This window comes from Podarcis muralis, chromosome 10 (genome assembly GCF_964188315.1).
Source record: "Podarcis muralis chromosome 10, rPodMur119.hap1.1, whole genome shotgun sequence".
Classification (NCBI taxonomy): Eukaryota; Metazoa; Chordata; class Lepidosauria; order Squamata; family Lacertidae; genus Podarcis; species Podarcis muralis.
Genome location: NC_135664.1, coordinates 68627769 through 68644439, shown reverse-complemented (window position 1 = coordinate 68644439; position 16671 = coordinate 68627769). Strand labels below are relative to the sequence as shown.

Genomic DNA, 16671 nt, shown 5'->3' with positions numbered 1-16671 from the left:
CACATCCATCCAGTAATTTTGCCCTACCTGGATGATGCAGTCCCCAGATTATGTGTCCTATGGGTGCACAGTCCGCACCAGACTTTGCCACCTTCTGCAAACTCCACCAGGAATGCCTTTTTCCAGGACCACCTTGGCCTGGGCTGACATCTGCCTGGAAACTCTTCAGCCGCCTCCCTCCCTTCCCCCCCCCTTTAGCGCATTGCCAGAGTCTTGCCCCCTACATTCCTTCCAGCTTCAGACAGGAAATGCCCAAACACAGACTGTGTCAACATCCCACTGCTGTGCAGAGCGGTGGGAACGAGACGTCGAGCATCCCTGAAGCCACATTGCTCAGATGCTTTCTTGAAGCTGGTGCCACCAGTCGCCCCCAACCTTGAGCCATGAGTCAACAACGAGGGCCAGATGGGAGCCTTTGTGCAGAGCTGGAAAAATGAAAAGAGGGGGACACCAATGTTCCCTTTCCCTCCCCCCCATTTGGTGGTCTTCCACCCCTCTGGCAAACTCCAGCTTGAAGGCAGCAGGGAGCGGCTGCAGCTGGTTGGCCTTATAATTCATCCCTATGTTGATATCACAATAATTCCCTGTGTATGCCCTATTGTGGGACGCGGGTGGCACTGTGGGTTAAACCACAGAGCCTAGGACTTGCCAATCAAAAGGTCGGTGGTTCAAATCCCCGCGACGGGGTGAGCTCCTGTTGCTCAGTCCCTGCTCCTGCCAACCTAGCAGTTTGAAAGCACATCAAAGTGCAAGTAGATAAATAGGTACTGCTCTGGCGGGAAGGTAAACAGCGTTTCCGTGCGCTGCTCTGGTTCGCCAGAAGCGGCTTAGTCATGCTGGCCACATGACCCGGAAGCTGTACACCGGCTCCCTCGGCCAATAAAGCGAGATGGGCGCAGCAACCCCAGAGTCGGCCACAACTGGACCTAATGGCCAGGGGTCCTTTTACCTTTTTATGCCCTGTTGTGGTCAGTGGGACTTGCTCTGAGGTCATTGAGCATGAGATTGCAGGATTCTGCATGTGCTTCAGCACGCCTTTGCAGAGGACTGGGCTGTTAGGAAGCCAGTCTCATTAAGTAAATAAGCATAGGATTTGGGCTGCACAATGACTTTGGGGAAAACATCTAAGAGGGTTGCGCTGTGGTCTAAACCACTGAGCGTCTTGGGCTTGCCAATCAGAAAGTGGTGGTTCGAATCCCTGCAATGGGGTGAGCTCCTGTTGCTCTGTCCCAGCTCCTGCCAGCCTAGCAGTTTGAAATCACATCAAAGTGCAAGTAAATAAATAGGTACCACTGTGGCTGGAAGGTAAACGGCGTTTCCGTGCACTCTGGCTTCCATCATGGTGTCCCGTTGTGCCAGAAGTGGTTTAGTCATGCTGGCCATATGACCCAGAAAGCTGTCTGTGGACAAACGCTGGCTCTGTCGGCCTGAAAGCGAGATGAGTGCTACAACCCCTAGTTGCCTTTACCTTTAGCTTTTACACAAGAAAGGGGCTTGTGAGAAGTAACAGAGCTTGAATCTTGACTGATACCCATGCCCTTCTTGATCTTCAAATATCTGAAGGTGAAACAAGTGTGGCGGGCGGGTGTGGAGACTCCCTGGTCCTGAATGAGGTAACTGTGCCCCTGAAGGACTAGGTGCGCAGCCTGGGAGTCATTTTGGACTCACAGTTGTCCATGGAGGCACAGGTTAATTCTGTGTCCAGGGCAGCTGTCTACCAGCTCCACCTGGTACGCAGGCTGAGACCCTACCTGCCCGCAGACTGTCTTGCCAGAGTGGTGCATGCTCTGGTTATCTCTTGCTTGGACTACTGCAATGCGCTCTACGTGGGGCTACCTTTGAAGGTGACCCGGAGACTACATCTAATCCAGAATGCGGCAGCTAGACTGGTGACTGGGACCTACATTGGCTCCCAGTACATTTCCGAGCACAATTCAAAGTGTTGGTGTTGACCTTGAAAGCCCTAAATGGCCTCAGTCCAGTATACCTGAAGGAGTGTCTCCACCCCCATCATTCAGCCCGGACACCGAGGCCCAGTGCTGAGGGCCTTCTGGCGGTTCCCTCACTGCGAGAAGCCAAGTTACAGGGAACCAGGCAGAGGGCCTTCTCGGTGGTGGCACCCGCCCTGTGGAACGCCCTCCCACCAGATGTCAAAGAGAAGAACAACTACCAGACTTTTAGAAGACATCTGAAGGCAGCCCTCTTTAGGGAAGCTTTTGATGATTAATAGATTACTGTATTTTAATGCTTTGTTGGAAGCCCCCAGAGTGGCTGGGGAGACCCAGCCAGATGGGTGGGGTATAAATAGTAAATTCTGTTCTATTCTATTCTCTAGTCAGGGGTGTTCTAGCTGAGATTCCCACATTGCAGGGGGTTGGACTAGATGACCCTCGGAGCCCGTTCCAAGCGAGCAATTCTGTGATTCCTCATCCCAATATTGCACCTATCTTCCCTGTCCCGTTGCCCAATGGGAAGGGGATTTAAATTGTTGGGGGCACTATGAGGAAGAGAATTATTCCCATCTCCCAGCCCTGTGCCTCTAGTCCCAAATTGGGGAACCCCAAGACTGCCTTTAAGTTGGGAGAAAGAGGTCGTATCAGCCCCTGTCGGTCTCCACCTTGCCCTTTGACAACCGGGTCTCCTATTTTCATTTGTCCAAGAATTGCATTGATTTAAACAAAGGGTATTCACGGTGGAGCTTCCCAGCATCCATGAACGAGAAGGGAGGTTTGGCAGGCGGGGGAGAGTCTCCCATTCTTTTAAGGGTGGAGAAAGCCAGCGCTCCCCCCTTTCTCCCATTCAAAGCTATTTAAAGACCATCTTGCACAAAAAGCCTTTGAGCCAATGGCAGAGATATGATTGCATAACTAGGCGACGTTGCATTGTTCCCTTTGCATTGTATTGGAACAGGACTCGGCAGAACACAAAAATAAGTTGCACTGTTTTGCAAAGGGTTGGTGGTCAGGTTTGGCCCACAAGGGATTCAAAAGCATTGTTAGAGCACACCAGTGTTTGAAACTCAGATATACAGTGATACCTCGGGATAAGAACTTAATTCGTTCTGGAGGTCCGTTCTTAACCTGAAACTGTTCTTAACCTGAGGTACCACTTTAGCTAATGGGGCCTCCCGCTGCCGCCATGTGATTTCCGTTCCCATCCTGAAGTAAAGTAAACCCAAGGTACTACTTCCGGGTTAGCGGAGTCTATAACCTGAAGCGTTTATAACCTGAGGTACCACTGTATTAGCTAATTGTCAAATGGCACCTTAAACCTAGGTTGCAGTGGCCACAACGGAATATCTAGGCACTATTTTTTTCTCAGTGAAATTTCTTCTTCTTCTTCATTATTTCATTTATATACAGTGGATGCTCGAGTTGCGAACATGATCCGTGCAGGAGGCACATTCGCAACCTGCAGCGTTTACAACCCGCTTCCCCTTCGTATGCGTGGGTTGCAATATGGCGCTTCTGCGCAAAGCGCAATTTAGCACTTCTGCACATGCACGACCTCCGAAACCCGAAAGTCACCTGTTCCGTTACTTCTGGGTTTCAGCGCATCTGTAACCCAAAAAAACACAATCTGAAGCGTCTGTAACCCAAGGTATGACTGTACTGCTTTATATTTTAAAGAAAAAACCTCAAAGCCGTTTACAACACATTAAACAATCCAGAATAAAACAAATTAAAGCTTCAAGGAAATATTTCACATCCTTCCCCAAGTGTCATTTTGCTTTCCCCGTATTTATTTACCTGCTCAATTTATGGAACTGAACTCTAGGAAGCCAGGGGGGTGTCGTTGTTAGAGTGTTGGACTAGGACCTGGGAGATCCGGGTTCAAATCTCCACCCAGTCATGAAGCTCACTGGGTGAAAGCAGAGCATAGTAGTAGTAGTAGTGGTGGTGGTGATAATAATAATAATAATTTTATTATTTATGCCCTGCCCATCCGGCCGGGTCTCCCCAGTCATCTCCTCAGTCAATCCATGAATTTGTCTAATTCTCTTTCAAGGCCATCCAAATTGGTAGCCATCTTTGTCTCCTGTGGGAGCAAGTTCCTACGCGCTGCATAAAGGAGGACTTTATTTTAACTGCCCTGGATCTTTCTGACGTTCAGCATCATGAGACGTCCACAATTTCCAGCATTGTGAGAGAGGGAGACAAACTTTCCTCGTCCGCTTTCTCCAGGCCAGGCATAATCTTACAAACTTCTCTGAACTAAAAAGCCCTCAAGGCCGCAGCCTGTCTCCATCAAGCTGCTTTCTTTCCTCGCAATAATTTTGTTTTGCTGCATTTCGCTCCATGAGATAGCAAGGCAGGGAAAGCTGAAGTTCGGCAAGGTGACAGAGCAAATCGTTTTTCCAGCAGGGAAAAGCAGCATCTGAAATCCACCCAATGGAGCGGTTCAAGGGGGCGACCCAAAAAGCTTGTCCAGCACACACAGAAGGAGAACTTCTCGCACATCTGTTCAAAAGGAGCACGCTGGATAAATACACCTATTGCCCCCCACCCGCAAGCTCTTCTCCATGAACAAATTTCCGGGAAAACCTGGAAAATCGTCCGCGGTGAGAGAGATGGAAAAAACCAACTCACAGAGCTCAGGAAATGAGAGAGGAGCTGTCGGGCAGGAAGAGAAGGGATGGCCGGTCCAAAACAGATGTTGCAGCTTAACTTAGCTGTCCCTTCCCAGAGAACCCTCAACAAAACATCACCCCCCCACCAAAGATATGAAATTAAAGCTCACTAGCAAACTTGCAGGACGTGGGTGGCACTGTGGGTTAAACCACAGAGCCTAGGACTTGCCGATCAGAAGACCAGCAGTTTGAATCCCCGCGACGGGGTGAGCTCCTGTTGCTCAGTCCCTGCTCCTGCCAACCTAGCAGTTCGAAAGCACGTCAGAAGTGCAAGTAGATAAATAGGTACTGCTCTGGCAGGAAGGTAAACTGTGTTTCCGTGTGCTGCTCTGGTTCACCAAAAGCGGCTTAGTCATGCTGGCCACATGACCCGGAAGCTGTACGCCGGCTCCCTCAGCCACTAAAGCGAGATGAGCGCTGCAACCCCAGAGTCGGTCACGACTGAACCTAATGGTCAGGGGTCCCTTTACCTTTAGCAAACTTGCAGGTGCATAGTGCGTTATTCTGACTTAATTGGATTTTGTGTGGTGAGGGGAAGTCCAGTTGAAATGGGAAATAAGTATGCATTAGCATTTTGAGAGTTATGCCCTTTTAAATGTTTTGTGTGATGGAGGGGTATTGATTTGCTGCTGTAGTTCTTATTTTTATTACATATTTTGTGGTTTTTATATTGTAATTTTATGTTGCGAACCGCCCTGAGATCTACGAGTGAAAGGCGGTACAGTCATACCTTGGAAGTTGAACGAAATCCGTTCTGGAAGTCCGTTCGATTTCCAAAATGTTCAGAAACTAAAGTGTTGTTTCTGATTGGCTGCAGGAAGTTCCTGCAGCCAATCAGAAGCCCGACAGGATGTTTGGCTTCCAAAAACAGTTCGCAAACTGGAAGGGTCACTTCCAGGTTTCGATCATTCGGGAGGCGGTTTGTTTGGGAGCCAAGGCGTTCGAGATCCAAGGTATGACTGTATACAGAAGAATTAAATAAAATAAATAGATACCAATTCCACAACGAACTCCTGTCAGGAAGTACCCTTCATGAGAAAGCGCTCCTTGAAATGCTGTTGTTGTTGTTTAGATGTTTAGTTGTGTCCGACTCTTCGTGACCCCCTGGACCAGAGCACGCCAGGCACTCCTGTCTTCCACTGCCTCCTGCAGTTTGGTCAAACTCATGCTGGTAGCTTCGAGAACACTGTCCAACCATCTCGTCCTCCGTTGTCCCCTTCTCCTTGTGCTTTCCCAACATCAGGGTCTTTTCCAGGGAGTCTTCTCTTCTCATGAGGTGGCCAAAGTCTTGGAGCCTCAGCTTCACGATCTGTCCTCCCAGTGAGCACTCAGGGCTGATTTCCTTCAGAATGGAGAGGTTTGATCTTCTTGCAGTCCATGGGACTCTCAAGAGTCTCCTCCAGCACCAGAATTCAAAAGCATCGATTCTTCGGCGATCAGCCTTCTTTATGGTCCAGCTCTCACTTCCATACATCACTACTGGGAAAACCATAGCTTTAACTTTCCTTGAAATGAGGAAGGGGCAAATTTCTTACGTGACTATGAATTTGCCAGCCAAAACATCTGGTCTTTACTACAGTATATTTTCAATTGTCTCATAAGACTCATGACTGTGAGGTGTTTTTTCTTGCGACTCAAATATACGAGGTCAACGTTAGGGCCGATATTACAGCCATGGCTCACTAGCAAGTCAATAGTTAGCTTCATTTTAAAAACAGTAATCTTTCTCCCCCCACACCGGCTTTCAGGTTTGAAGCGAAAGGTATGCAGAGTGAGAAGCTAACCCAGCACTAAAAGGGCATCTTTTGTGGTTCAAATCCCTCAAATTAAACGGTGTGCTCAACCTTTGCAAATCTGTTTCTGGCAGCCTGGAAGAACTTTTCAAAAAAAAAAAAAGAGGGTCTCTTTGTTCAGCCTCGGGCATCAGCCCTGCCCAGCGGTAATTTATAGGAACATAAATTCAGCTTTGTTGGAACTGAAAATCAGTAGGGACTGGGTTGCCATTAAAGGAAGAGGCCATACTGCAATTCTGCTGGTGGTTCGTAGTTCAGTGTTAGAGCATCTCCTTTGACATATACAAGGAGAAGAAAAAGAAGAGTTTGGATTTGATATCCCGCTTTATCACTACCCGAAGGAGTCTCAAAGCGGCTAACAACCTCCTTTCCCTTCCTCCCCCACAACAAACACTCTGTGAGGTGAGTGGGGCTGAGAGACTTCAGAGAAGTGTGACTGGCCCAAGGTCACCCAGCAGCTGCATGTGGAGGAGCGGGGAAGTGAACCCGGTTCACCAGATTACGAGTCCACCGCTCTTAACCACTACACCATGCTGGCTCTCCAAGTTCACCCCCTGGCATCTCCAGGTTGGGTTGCCCTGTCTGAAATCCTGGACAGCCCCTGCCAGTAGGTGGAGGAGATACTGAACTAGCTGGATCCATGTTCTGACTCATGATAAGGTAGAGGACATAGCCCAGGTAAAACCAGGGATGTTCCTAGGGGACCAGATTTATCGGACCATACCAGCCCCCTACCTTGCAGAAATCCACTATGTGGAATACCACAGACTTCTTACAGCGGCTAGATTAAATGTCCTTGACTCTGCGATATTGTGGGGAAGGTACAGGGGAGTACCATACGCCCAGAGAACCTGTCATTGTGCCATGGGTGTGGTTGAGTCCACCGAACACATTCTCTTGACTTGCCCTTCTTATGCAGAGCTTAGACAAAATTTTATAGACCCACTCCTATGTCAATTTAGCTTCCTACCCGGAGAAAACCAGGTTTTACACTTGCTGAATAATGTCACTAGAGCTATACCTTCCTTGGTGGCCAAATTTCATTTTTTAGCTTTTAAGTGTCGCAAGACTATAATTGACTGTATTGATATGGGGCTATCTGTTTAGCCCATTTTAGTGTTGGCTAAGGTCTAAAATCTTCCTGGATGTTTTAACTGTGTATTGACAAATGTACTTTTTTCTGACTGACGGTCGAATAAAAGGTTGATGATGATGATGATGATGATGAGACTCATGATAAGGCAGCCTCTTTTGTCAGACCATCAGTATTGTCTCTTCTGATGTACCATGACTCTTCCAATTCTCAAAGCAGAGCCCTCCCCAAGCCCTGCAAGCTGACGGTCCTTCAAGTCAGGATGGAGAACCTACAGGCTCCTGGATGTTGTCAGGACACTGACATTACGTTACTACTGGCAGCAGCTTCCCAGGGTTTAAAGACAGGGTATGGTCCCCAGGGACACGGGTGGCGCTGTGGGTTAAACCACAGAGCCTAGGACTTGCCGATCAGAAGGTCGGAAGTTTGAATCCCCGCGACGGGGTGAGCTCCCGTTGCTCGGTCCCAGCTCCTGCCAACCTAGCAGTTCAAAAGCACATCAAAGTGCAAGTAGATAAATAGGTACCACTCCGGCGGGAAGGTAAACGGCGTTTTTGTGCGCTGCTCTGGTTCACCAGAAGCAGCTTAGTCATGCTGGCCACATGACCCGGAAGTTGTACGCTGGCTCCCTTGGCCAATAAAGCGAGATGAGCACCGCAACTCCAGAGTCGGCCACGACTGGACCTAATGGTAAGGGGTCCCATTACCTTTATGGTCCCCAGCTCTAATTGGAGATGCTGGGGGATGCTTGACCACTAAGGCCCTTCCTCGAGACATTTTCAACTGAGAATGAGAGCTCTGTGCCTGGCGAACAGGCTCTAGGTTTCCAAGACTACCATATGGTGCTTTCCGTGAACGTTTATTTCCCTACCAGCCATCGATCCCGCCCCAGACTAGGCTAGAAGCCTTCGCCCAAGCCACCCCCTGCCCCAGCTATCTCGTAGAGCGAGGCCCGTCACGAACCTGTTACCCTTCTTGGCCTCGTCTGGGCCGGGTTGATAAGAGCAGGAGGCAGAGTTCCTCCATCCGCTTGGCCCGAGCCAGAAAATTATTTTTATCTAGCCAGCGCCTTGGGAGCAGAGCAAGCAACACATCCTCAAACAAGCTTGTCCCCTTTGTGTGCGATAGGGAGCAAGAACTGCGTGTGGGTTTTGAGAATGGTTTTAACCTCTCCCTGGCGGCAAAGACAAGCGTTTATTATCTTCAGCTCAAAGGCCAAAGCACCATCAGTTAACCCTGCCCTGGTGACCCGTCAAGGGAGGAATGAAACTTGGACCTAGAGATGCGGAAATATCTCAATTTCGGTTTCCCGTTTTTCCGACCTTAGATCCAGTCCTTAACATTTCCATGTCGGTTTGTGGTTTATTTGCCTTTTTAAAGTCCTCCTGAAAAGTCATCACCGTTTTAGTGCAAAATTCTCCTAAGACGCCCATTTCTGCCTGCAATTTTCGCAAGCGCATACATTTTTGCCACGCAATATCCCTTCAAACGATGCATTTTTACGTAGGCAATTTGTGCTGAGCAAACTAGGCATTTTCAGACAACTTGGGGGTTTGTTTGCAACAGCAGGAAAGTTCTGCTTCTGACTGGATTTTGATTTTGGTGAGATTCATTGCTTCCCTTGCTTACGGCAAACAATTTTTTTAAAAAATCCAGGGAGTAGAGAAATACAACTCTGGACCTTCTCTTCTTCACAGTCTCCCTCATACCCCAGCTACCCTTGAGAGAGTCTGCAAAGAAGCCTTTGATTCCTTTAACCCCTTGCTCCCGCTTAATCGGAAAAGGCTGCAGAGGGGGGAAAGGGATTTCCCAAAGCCCAGCTTACAGTCCCCACACTCAGGGGAGTCAGTGGTTCCTCAGACAGCTCTGCCTCGCATCCCACCACCTCTATGGCTCCATGCCACTGACGTTGGCGCAAGCAGGCTCAGGACGGGCTGGGCAGGGTGTGTCCCCCTCCTGCTCCTCCCGAAGTTATTCTTTTGCATTTCCCTTTCCTGCTATTAATAGACTCTGAGCCAGCCTTAAGCGCCGTGTCACCAAAGGTGGCTGGACGTAGAAGGAAATTGCCCAGATAGGAAATGGCCCCAAAACAAGAATCAGGAACGCGATGCAAGAGGACCCCCTAAATGGCTCAGATGAAGGTGGAGGAGGGACGGAAGGAATGAGACGAGTCTTTTTCCTTTCTTGCGTTTGTTTTTGTTTTGTTTTTAAGCCTTTGGTGTTCTGCTCCAATATGGCCTTAAATAGAAATATTTATAATACAGTGGTACCTCAGGTTAAGCACTTAATTCGTTCTGGAGGTCTGTTCTTAACCTGAAACTGTTCTTAACCTGAAGCACCACTTTAGCTAATGGGGCCTCCCGCTGCCTCCGCGCCACCAGAACACAATTTCTGTTCTTATCCTGAAGCAAAGTTCTTAACCCGAGGTACTATTTCTGGGTTAGCGGAGTCTGTAACCTGAAGCGTATGTAACCTGAAGCGTATGTAACCCGAGGTACCACTGTATTTGGAATGAGTTTATACAGAATGTAATACGTTATGAATAACCAGAGTTGTATCAGGAATACAGTGGTGCCTCGCAAGACGAAAATAATCCGTTCCGCGAGACTCTTCGTCTAGCGGTTTTTTTGTCTTGCGAAGCAACCCTATTAGCGGCTTAGCGGCTTAGAAAAAGGGGGGGAGCGGAAAAAATCGCAAGACTCGCAAGACATTTCCGTCTTGCGAAGCAAGCCCATAGGAAAAATCGTCTTGCTAAGTGCATCGAAAAACGGAAAACCGTTTCGTCTAGCGGGTTTTTCGTCTTGCGAGGCACCACTGTATAACGTTATTTTCCTTTATAGGACAGGGTACGGAAATGTATAGATTTTACCTACTGTGTCACTTTTGCCTCTTTCTTTTTCAGTATTTGTTTTTCCTTTATCACTTATTTCTTTATGAATAAGATTGTTCTAATAAAATAAACAAAGAAACCAATAGTGAAAGCTTGCCTCTAGGTATAACTGCTCTATCCTGACTCGCAACCAATAGTTCAGCATCTCAATCTGAACCAGAGGAAATCTGTGTCTCTCGTAGGCCAGGATCAAATTCAAAGTGCAAGCACAAAGCTCGGGAAACTGAAGCCCAGGGGCCAGATTTGATCCTCCCAGCCCGTCTAACTGGCCCCCATTGACCCTCCTTTGCACCCCAAATGCTTTTTACCTGACTGGAATATGCCCTTGAACGTGTTCCTTGCTTGGCTGGATGGAGGATAAAGAGTGTGTATGCAGTATTTGCATCCATTGCTCCACCCATTCCCCCCCCCCCGGCCCTACCCACCTGTGGCATGTGTGGCCCTTGGGTGCTTGTCCATGTGGCCCTCAGACAGAAAAAAAGCTTTCCGATTCTCCATGCACTGACTGTGCAAGCTCATAGCTTGTTGTTTCAGCCTCTAGCTCACATGTTGAAGAGATGAACCAATCAGAGCTTGGGAGCAACGGTTATCCCAGGCTAGCTGGCAGCATGTAAGCCAATTGTTTATACCAGTTTCTGGGAAGTGCACGCCAAGAGAGATCTGTTGTGCTCAGGTCCTGCTCGCAGGGATCCCTGGTTGGCCGCTGTGGAACCAGGATCTAGATGGACATTGGCCTGACCCTGCAAGGATCTTCTGCAGGAATCTCAACTGAAGCATCCATGGCAGAGGCCCACCTATCCTCTGCTTAGTGAACGATGTTAGCAATGATTATGTCCTTCAGAAGGTTGTAGCGAGGGGAGAAAGAGAGCAAGTTAACCGTTTCCAAAACATGCCTAACTCTCTGGGTCTTTTTAGGAACTACCACAGCTGGAACCATGAGTGGCACGTCGGCGACGCCCACAAGCAGTGCTAAGTCCACCACCTTAACCCCCGGAAGTACCACTCCTCCACCGGCCCTGAAGACCACCGTCTCTGCTACTACTGCCAAAAGCAGTGTCTCGACAACTGCAGGAAGCCCCCCACTGAGTACGACTGCAGGGACCATTAATAAACCCACAGACACAACTTCAAGTGGAGTCAAGGGATCTCCTGTCGCCATAGCTACATCAGTGGCTGTAACTACCCCCAAACCACCCTCTGCAACTGTAGCGGCGTCGACCAAAACTACATCTGCGGCCCCCCAAGAGACGACGACGTCCTTGACAGGCGTTGGGCCAAAAGCGGCGGCCTCGACGACACACTCTGGCGTTGTGACGACAAGTGCCCCGACTCTGAAGCCAGGCAGTTCAGCAGCTGCTGCCACTCCAGGTACTGTACTCAGATCCTTGGCCCATCTAGTCTAGTGCTGTCCACACTGGCTGGCAGCAGTGGTTGTTGTTATTGTTATTTATTAGTTAAATTTATATACCACCCTTCGTCAAAAGAGGGCCTTCTCGGTAGTGGCGCCCGCCCTGTGGAACGCCCTCCCATCAGGCTGAGAGTTCAACAGGTGCGGCGGAAGAGACGCCAGTGTGAAAGGTGGCTGTGAGCCCAGACTGCTTTATTCAGAAAAATCCCTGCCTCGTTCTCGGGTGAAAAAGAAAAACTGACCATGGAAGTCGTGGTTTTGCTAATAATAATAATAATAATAATAATAATAATAATAATATTTTATTTATACCCCGCCCTTCCCGGTTCAAAAACCGGGCTCAGGGCAGCTAACAACAAATTTAAAACACTTTAAAACACTGAATTATAAAAGCAGCATACAATACAGTATAAAAACATGAATAACAGTAAAATTCAAAAATCAATTAGCTGATAATAATAATTAGGAGGGAGTGCTGGTTTTCCTCACCCCGGCTTTTTTCTTTTTAAACAGGGAAGAGCCCAGGCACCACGCCAGGTTCAGGAAGCGTCACCACTGTTGCTTCTACAACAGAGAAATCTACAACCAAGGCCGTCGTCCCTGCTGCAACGCCCACAGAGAAGCCAAAGAAAGCTGAGTCAACAACGAGAACGGCGACAACGAAAGAACTTGGGGTGACGGCGGGCAGCACAGCCACGCATACGGCGGGAGCGGTTCCACCACCGCCCAGTTCAAGTTCTGGGACTTCAGTCACAAGGAAGACCCCCTCAGACTCTCCGCAGCCCCCCGTTGCGTTTCCCGATACTTCTTTCGTAGCCCAGTCCAAGGTACCCAGGGCTCAGCCCAAAGCAGTAGATCCTTTAACTTTCTGCTTCCTTCTGAGGGAGTTTTCCCCCTGTGTGCTTTGGTAGAAGGTCTCCCTGCTATGTACAAGGCCGGGAGGAAGACAGGTGAAACCTTTTCCCCTTCAAATTATACACCGTTTTTGTTCCGCTTGCTCAGTAAAGTGCTCTCAGGACTTTTCTTTCTGGGTTCCAGCTGCGTTATTTCCCTGCAGAGCCGAACGAGGGTGAGGCCAGAGGTTTGCATTTGTGGAACAGCCTTTGTTTTCGCTAGAGATGCTGTTTCTCTCCCCCCCCCCCCCATTCCATGGGAATCCGTTCAGCCTTTTTGTTGTCTGTTTTTTCCCTAGATTGTTTGTGAAAAAGCGGTGCCACCAGAAGACCAGGCAATCATTTTGACCTTGAACCAATCCACGCCATGTGTAAGTACCTCCCAAGGAGTCTCTTTTTGGTGGTCTCATATGATTAGAATTTTATGGAGCTCCTCTCCTTGGGAGGAAAAAAAGCACTATTTATCCTGGGGAGATAAATAGTGTGTGTTAAGTTGTGGGCGAACATATCAGACGACACAGCGATTCTTCCAAAGCAGCTCTTTATTTGTAAGCTGGAACAGAACTGAACTGAGGAGCTCAGTCAGCCTGCTTATATAGAGCTCCACTAGAATGCAACAGTAACCATATTCTGTAACTATCCAATCACTGAACGTCACTTTCGATCCTTCATTTGCATAACTATCTACAGTGTCCCCCTGCTGGCCCAGGGTGAGAACTTCAGTACATAACAGTGCTTTCCCTTTTGGATCATTTTCTGCAGATTCTCAAGTTTAAACAATGCTCAGCGTTCAGTTTCTTGAAATCGTTAGGCTGTGATAGCTCCCCGGTTGGCCTCATACTTTACTCACTGCTGCCACCTGCTGGCCGCGATTCCCTTCTTTGCCATCTCCACTACCCTGGAAAAAACAACTTTTTCTCTCTCTTTTGGATACAATTTATTAATTTTATGATAACAAAAATACAATAAAAAAACCCCAAAGAACATCACAATCAAAATCATACATCTTAATTGACTTCCCTCCAACTCCAACTCCTGGTTCCAATTTTTTTTTACTTATTTATACATGTCCACAGAATCTTACACTCTTAACTATCCAGTTTTAAAACCTTATGCATATTATTTCAAGTGATCTTTAAAAGTTCAGCTAATATGGAAATCAATACAGAAAGCTTACTGATTATGCCTGGACACCAGCGAAACCTCCTGAGTAGATTTTAACACTCAGGCTAGTTGGTCCCAAGCTGTCCATGCTAGTACCAGCACCTTGAATTAGCAAGATCCCACCTCCTCGCCGCTCCAGACAGCAAACTGCTCGTGGCATTCTGCAGATTCCAGACAATCTTCAAGGATTGCCCCGCATGCCACACAATTGCAGCAATCCAACTGGGTGTGGTTGCAGCAGCCAGGTACCTATCTCAGCCATTGTATTTGCATATGGGAATGGATTCACATTTTAACTTGAAATGGGTGGTTTGAAAGCCGCCAGAACAAGCTCTGAATTGTCGGCATCGACTAAAAAAACCCCATCCAGCTGGGATTTTTAGGACTTAAATATTTGCAGGGTGCACTCTGCAAAGTGCTTGATTCAACGCCCAGCAAGTTAGTCCTACAATTCAGCTAAAAATAGACAGTGGGTTAACTACAGTCATGGGGGGGCCCAGTTTCCAGTACCCTCCCTCCTGCCCCTGTCCCTTGTGAGTTGAGTTGCAAGCGTGTGAATCGAGTGTCTTTCAGCTCATTATGGCAGCTGTGATATCATCTTTTCCGGCAGCCAAGTCAGGAAGTCTGCAGGTCTGATTTTCGCAGGGACATAACCGTTGTCGGAAATAATCGCTAACGACAAGCACCAATTGCGTTTTGAAAGAGACCCTCGTGAAATCCTCCAGAACTGTCTAACCCCACAGTTATTTGGGGTGTTCTGGGGGCATTCCCACAATCACAATAGCAATTTCCTTTCCCTCACCTTCCTTCGCTCCCCTGCAGGGCAAGATGCAGCTGTGAAATAATGGGTGTCTTCCGTCAGGCCTCTCGTAGGAGCAGAATCTCCCTCTCAGAAGGAGGAGAAATGAATAGAATAACCCTCCTTGGTCCCAGGTGGTTCTCAACAGATAACAAGACCCTCTGATGCTTGGAGTAGACAAACATGTCAATTCCTCTCAGTTTCTGGGTTTCTCCAGTCTTAATTTTAGTTTTCCACATATAGGTGTCAGTTTTGCAATGTGTTTTGTCTTTTTTTAAAAAAAAATGCCTCAGTGTGCATTTCCCCTCACATAAACATTTGTCTGTGCACGTTGGCTTGCAATATGCATTTTTGTTATTTTCAACAATCTATTTTTGTTATTTTCATCAATCTGAGGGGACGCGGGTGGCGCTGTGGGTTAAACCACAGAGCCTAGGACTTGCCGATCAGAAGGTCGGCGGTTCGAATCCCCGTGACGGGGTGAGCTTCCGTTGCTCGGTCACTGCTCCTGCCAACCTAGCAGTTCGAAAGCACAAAGTGCAAGTAGATAAACAGGTACCGCTCCAGCAGGAAGGTAAATGGCATTTCCATGTGCTGCTCTGGTTTGCCAGAAGCGGCTTAGTCATGCTGGCCACATGACCTGGCCAATAAAGCGAGATGAGCGCTGCAACCCCAGAGTCGGTCACGACTGGACCTAATGGTCAGGGGTCCCTTTACCTTTACCTTTACGCGCACTTCCTCTTGAAATGTGGTTGGACGTGCGCATTGCAAAAATTCGGTAAAGTGTTCGTTTTGAAGGATAGTTGCATTTCAGCCCCTGTATTGTTCCAGGAAGGGCAAATTGGGTTCACGGCAAAATGCAAACAGAGCCAGTTTTCCCCCAAAGTCCTACCTGAAGCGTTTCACCCCACATTGAAAGCAGCTGTAGATCATTCAGATTGGTGGGAAGCAATTTTGGTGGATGGGTCAGCGAAGAAAGCCAAACCCGGATTTGGGTCTTTCCCAACACATTCCTCGAGGGCTCAGATGACCCATTTGCCTCATTCCAAGTTCCTCTTCACGAGGCTCACAAAAAAGACCTTCCATTTGGGGTCATTTTCAACACTTGTTGCCAATGGGTTTGCAACATTCCTGCTCCTAGTACATGCATAGGGTTGCTTTGTTGTTTAGTCGTTTAGTCGTGTCCGACTCTTTGTGACCCCCTGGACCAGAGCACACCAGGCACTCCTGCCTTCCACTGCCTCCCGCAGTTGGGTCAAACTCATGCTGGTAGCTTCGAGAACACTGTCCAACCATCTCGTCCTCTGCCGTCCCCTTCTCCTTGTGCTCTCCATCTTTCCCAACATCAGGGTCTTTTCCAGGGTTGCTATTGGTATATAAAGTCCTTAATGGCTTGGGCGCAGTTTACTTGAGGTGTCGCCTTGCCCCATATATGCCCAACCAACAGCTCCAATTTCAGGTAAAGATAAAGGGATCCCTGACCATTAGGTCCAGTCGTGACCGACTCTGGGGTTGCGGCGCTCATCTCACTTTACTGGCCGAGGGAGCCGGCGTACAGATTCCGGGTCATGTGGCCAGCATGACTAAGCCGCTTGTGGGGAACCAGAGCAGCACACGGAGACGCCATTTACCTTCCCACCAGAGTGGTACCTATTTATCTACTTGCACTTTGATGTGCTTTCGAACTGCTAGGTTGGCAGGAGCAGGGACTGAGCAATGGGAGCTCACCCCGTCTTATCACCAAATGTCCCTTATGCCAATTTGCCATTGTACCTCAAGTGTGACTTTAGCCGAGCTAAAGGCTGCTTAGTTCCAGCCTTAAACTTGTCGGAATCGCAGATTACAGTGGTACCTCTGGTTGCGAACGGGATCCGTTCCGGAGGCCTGTTCACAACGTGAAAAGCCCGCAACCTGAAGCGCCGTATCTGCGCAGGTGTGTGGTGCAATTTGGCGCTTGTGCGCATGCGCGAAGCGCAATTTAGCACTACTGTGCATGCACAA

The 16671-nt window shown here is 48.4% G+C and overlaps 1 protein-coding gene across 2 annotated transcripts in view; it reads left to right on the top strand.

Annotated features, from left to right (window-relative positions):
* The window catches only part of PODXL (podocalyxin like), a 78751-nt gene that overhangs the window by 42526 nt on the left and 19554 nt on the right, over nucleotides 1–16671 (top strand). For both annotated transcript variants that reach the window (XM_077935355.1, XM_028745733.2), the window contains exons 2-4: nucleotides 11322–11774; nucleotides 12328–12641; nucleotides 13007–13078. In XM_077935355.1, the coding sequence (XP_077791481.1) occupies nucleotides 11322–11774; nucleotides 12328–12641; nucleotides 13007–13078 (839 nt within the window). The remainder of the gene's footprint in view (nucleotides 1–11321; nucleotides 11775–12327; nucleotides 12642–13006; nucleotides 13079–16671) is intronic.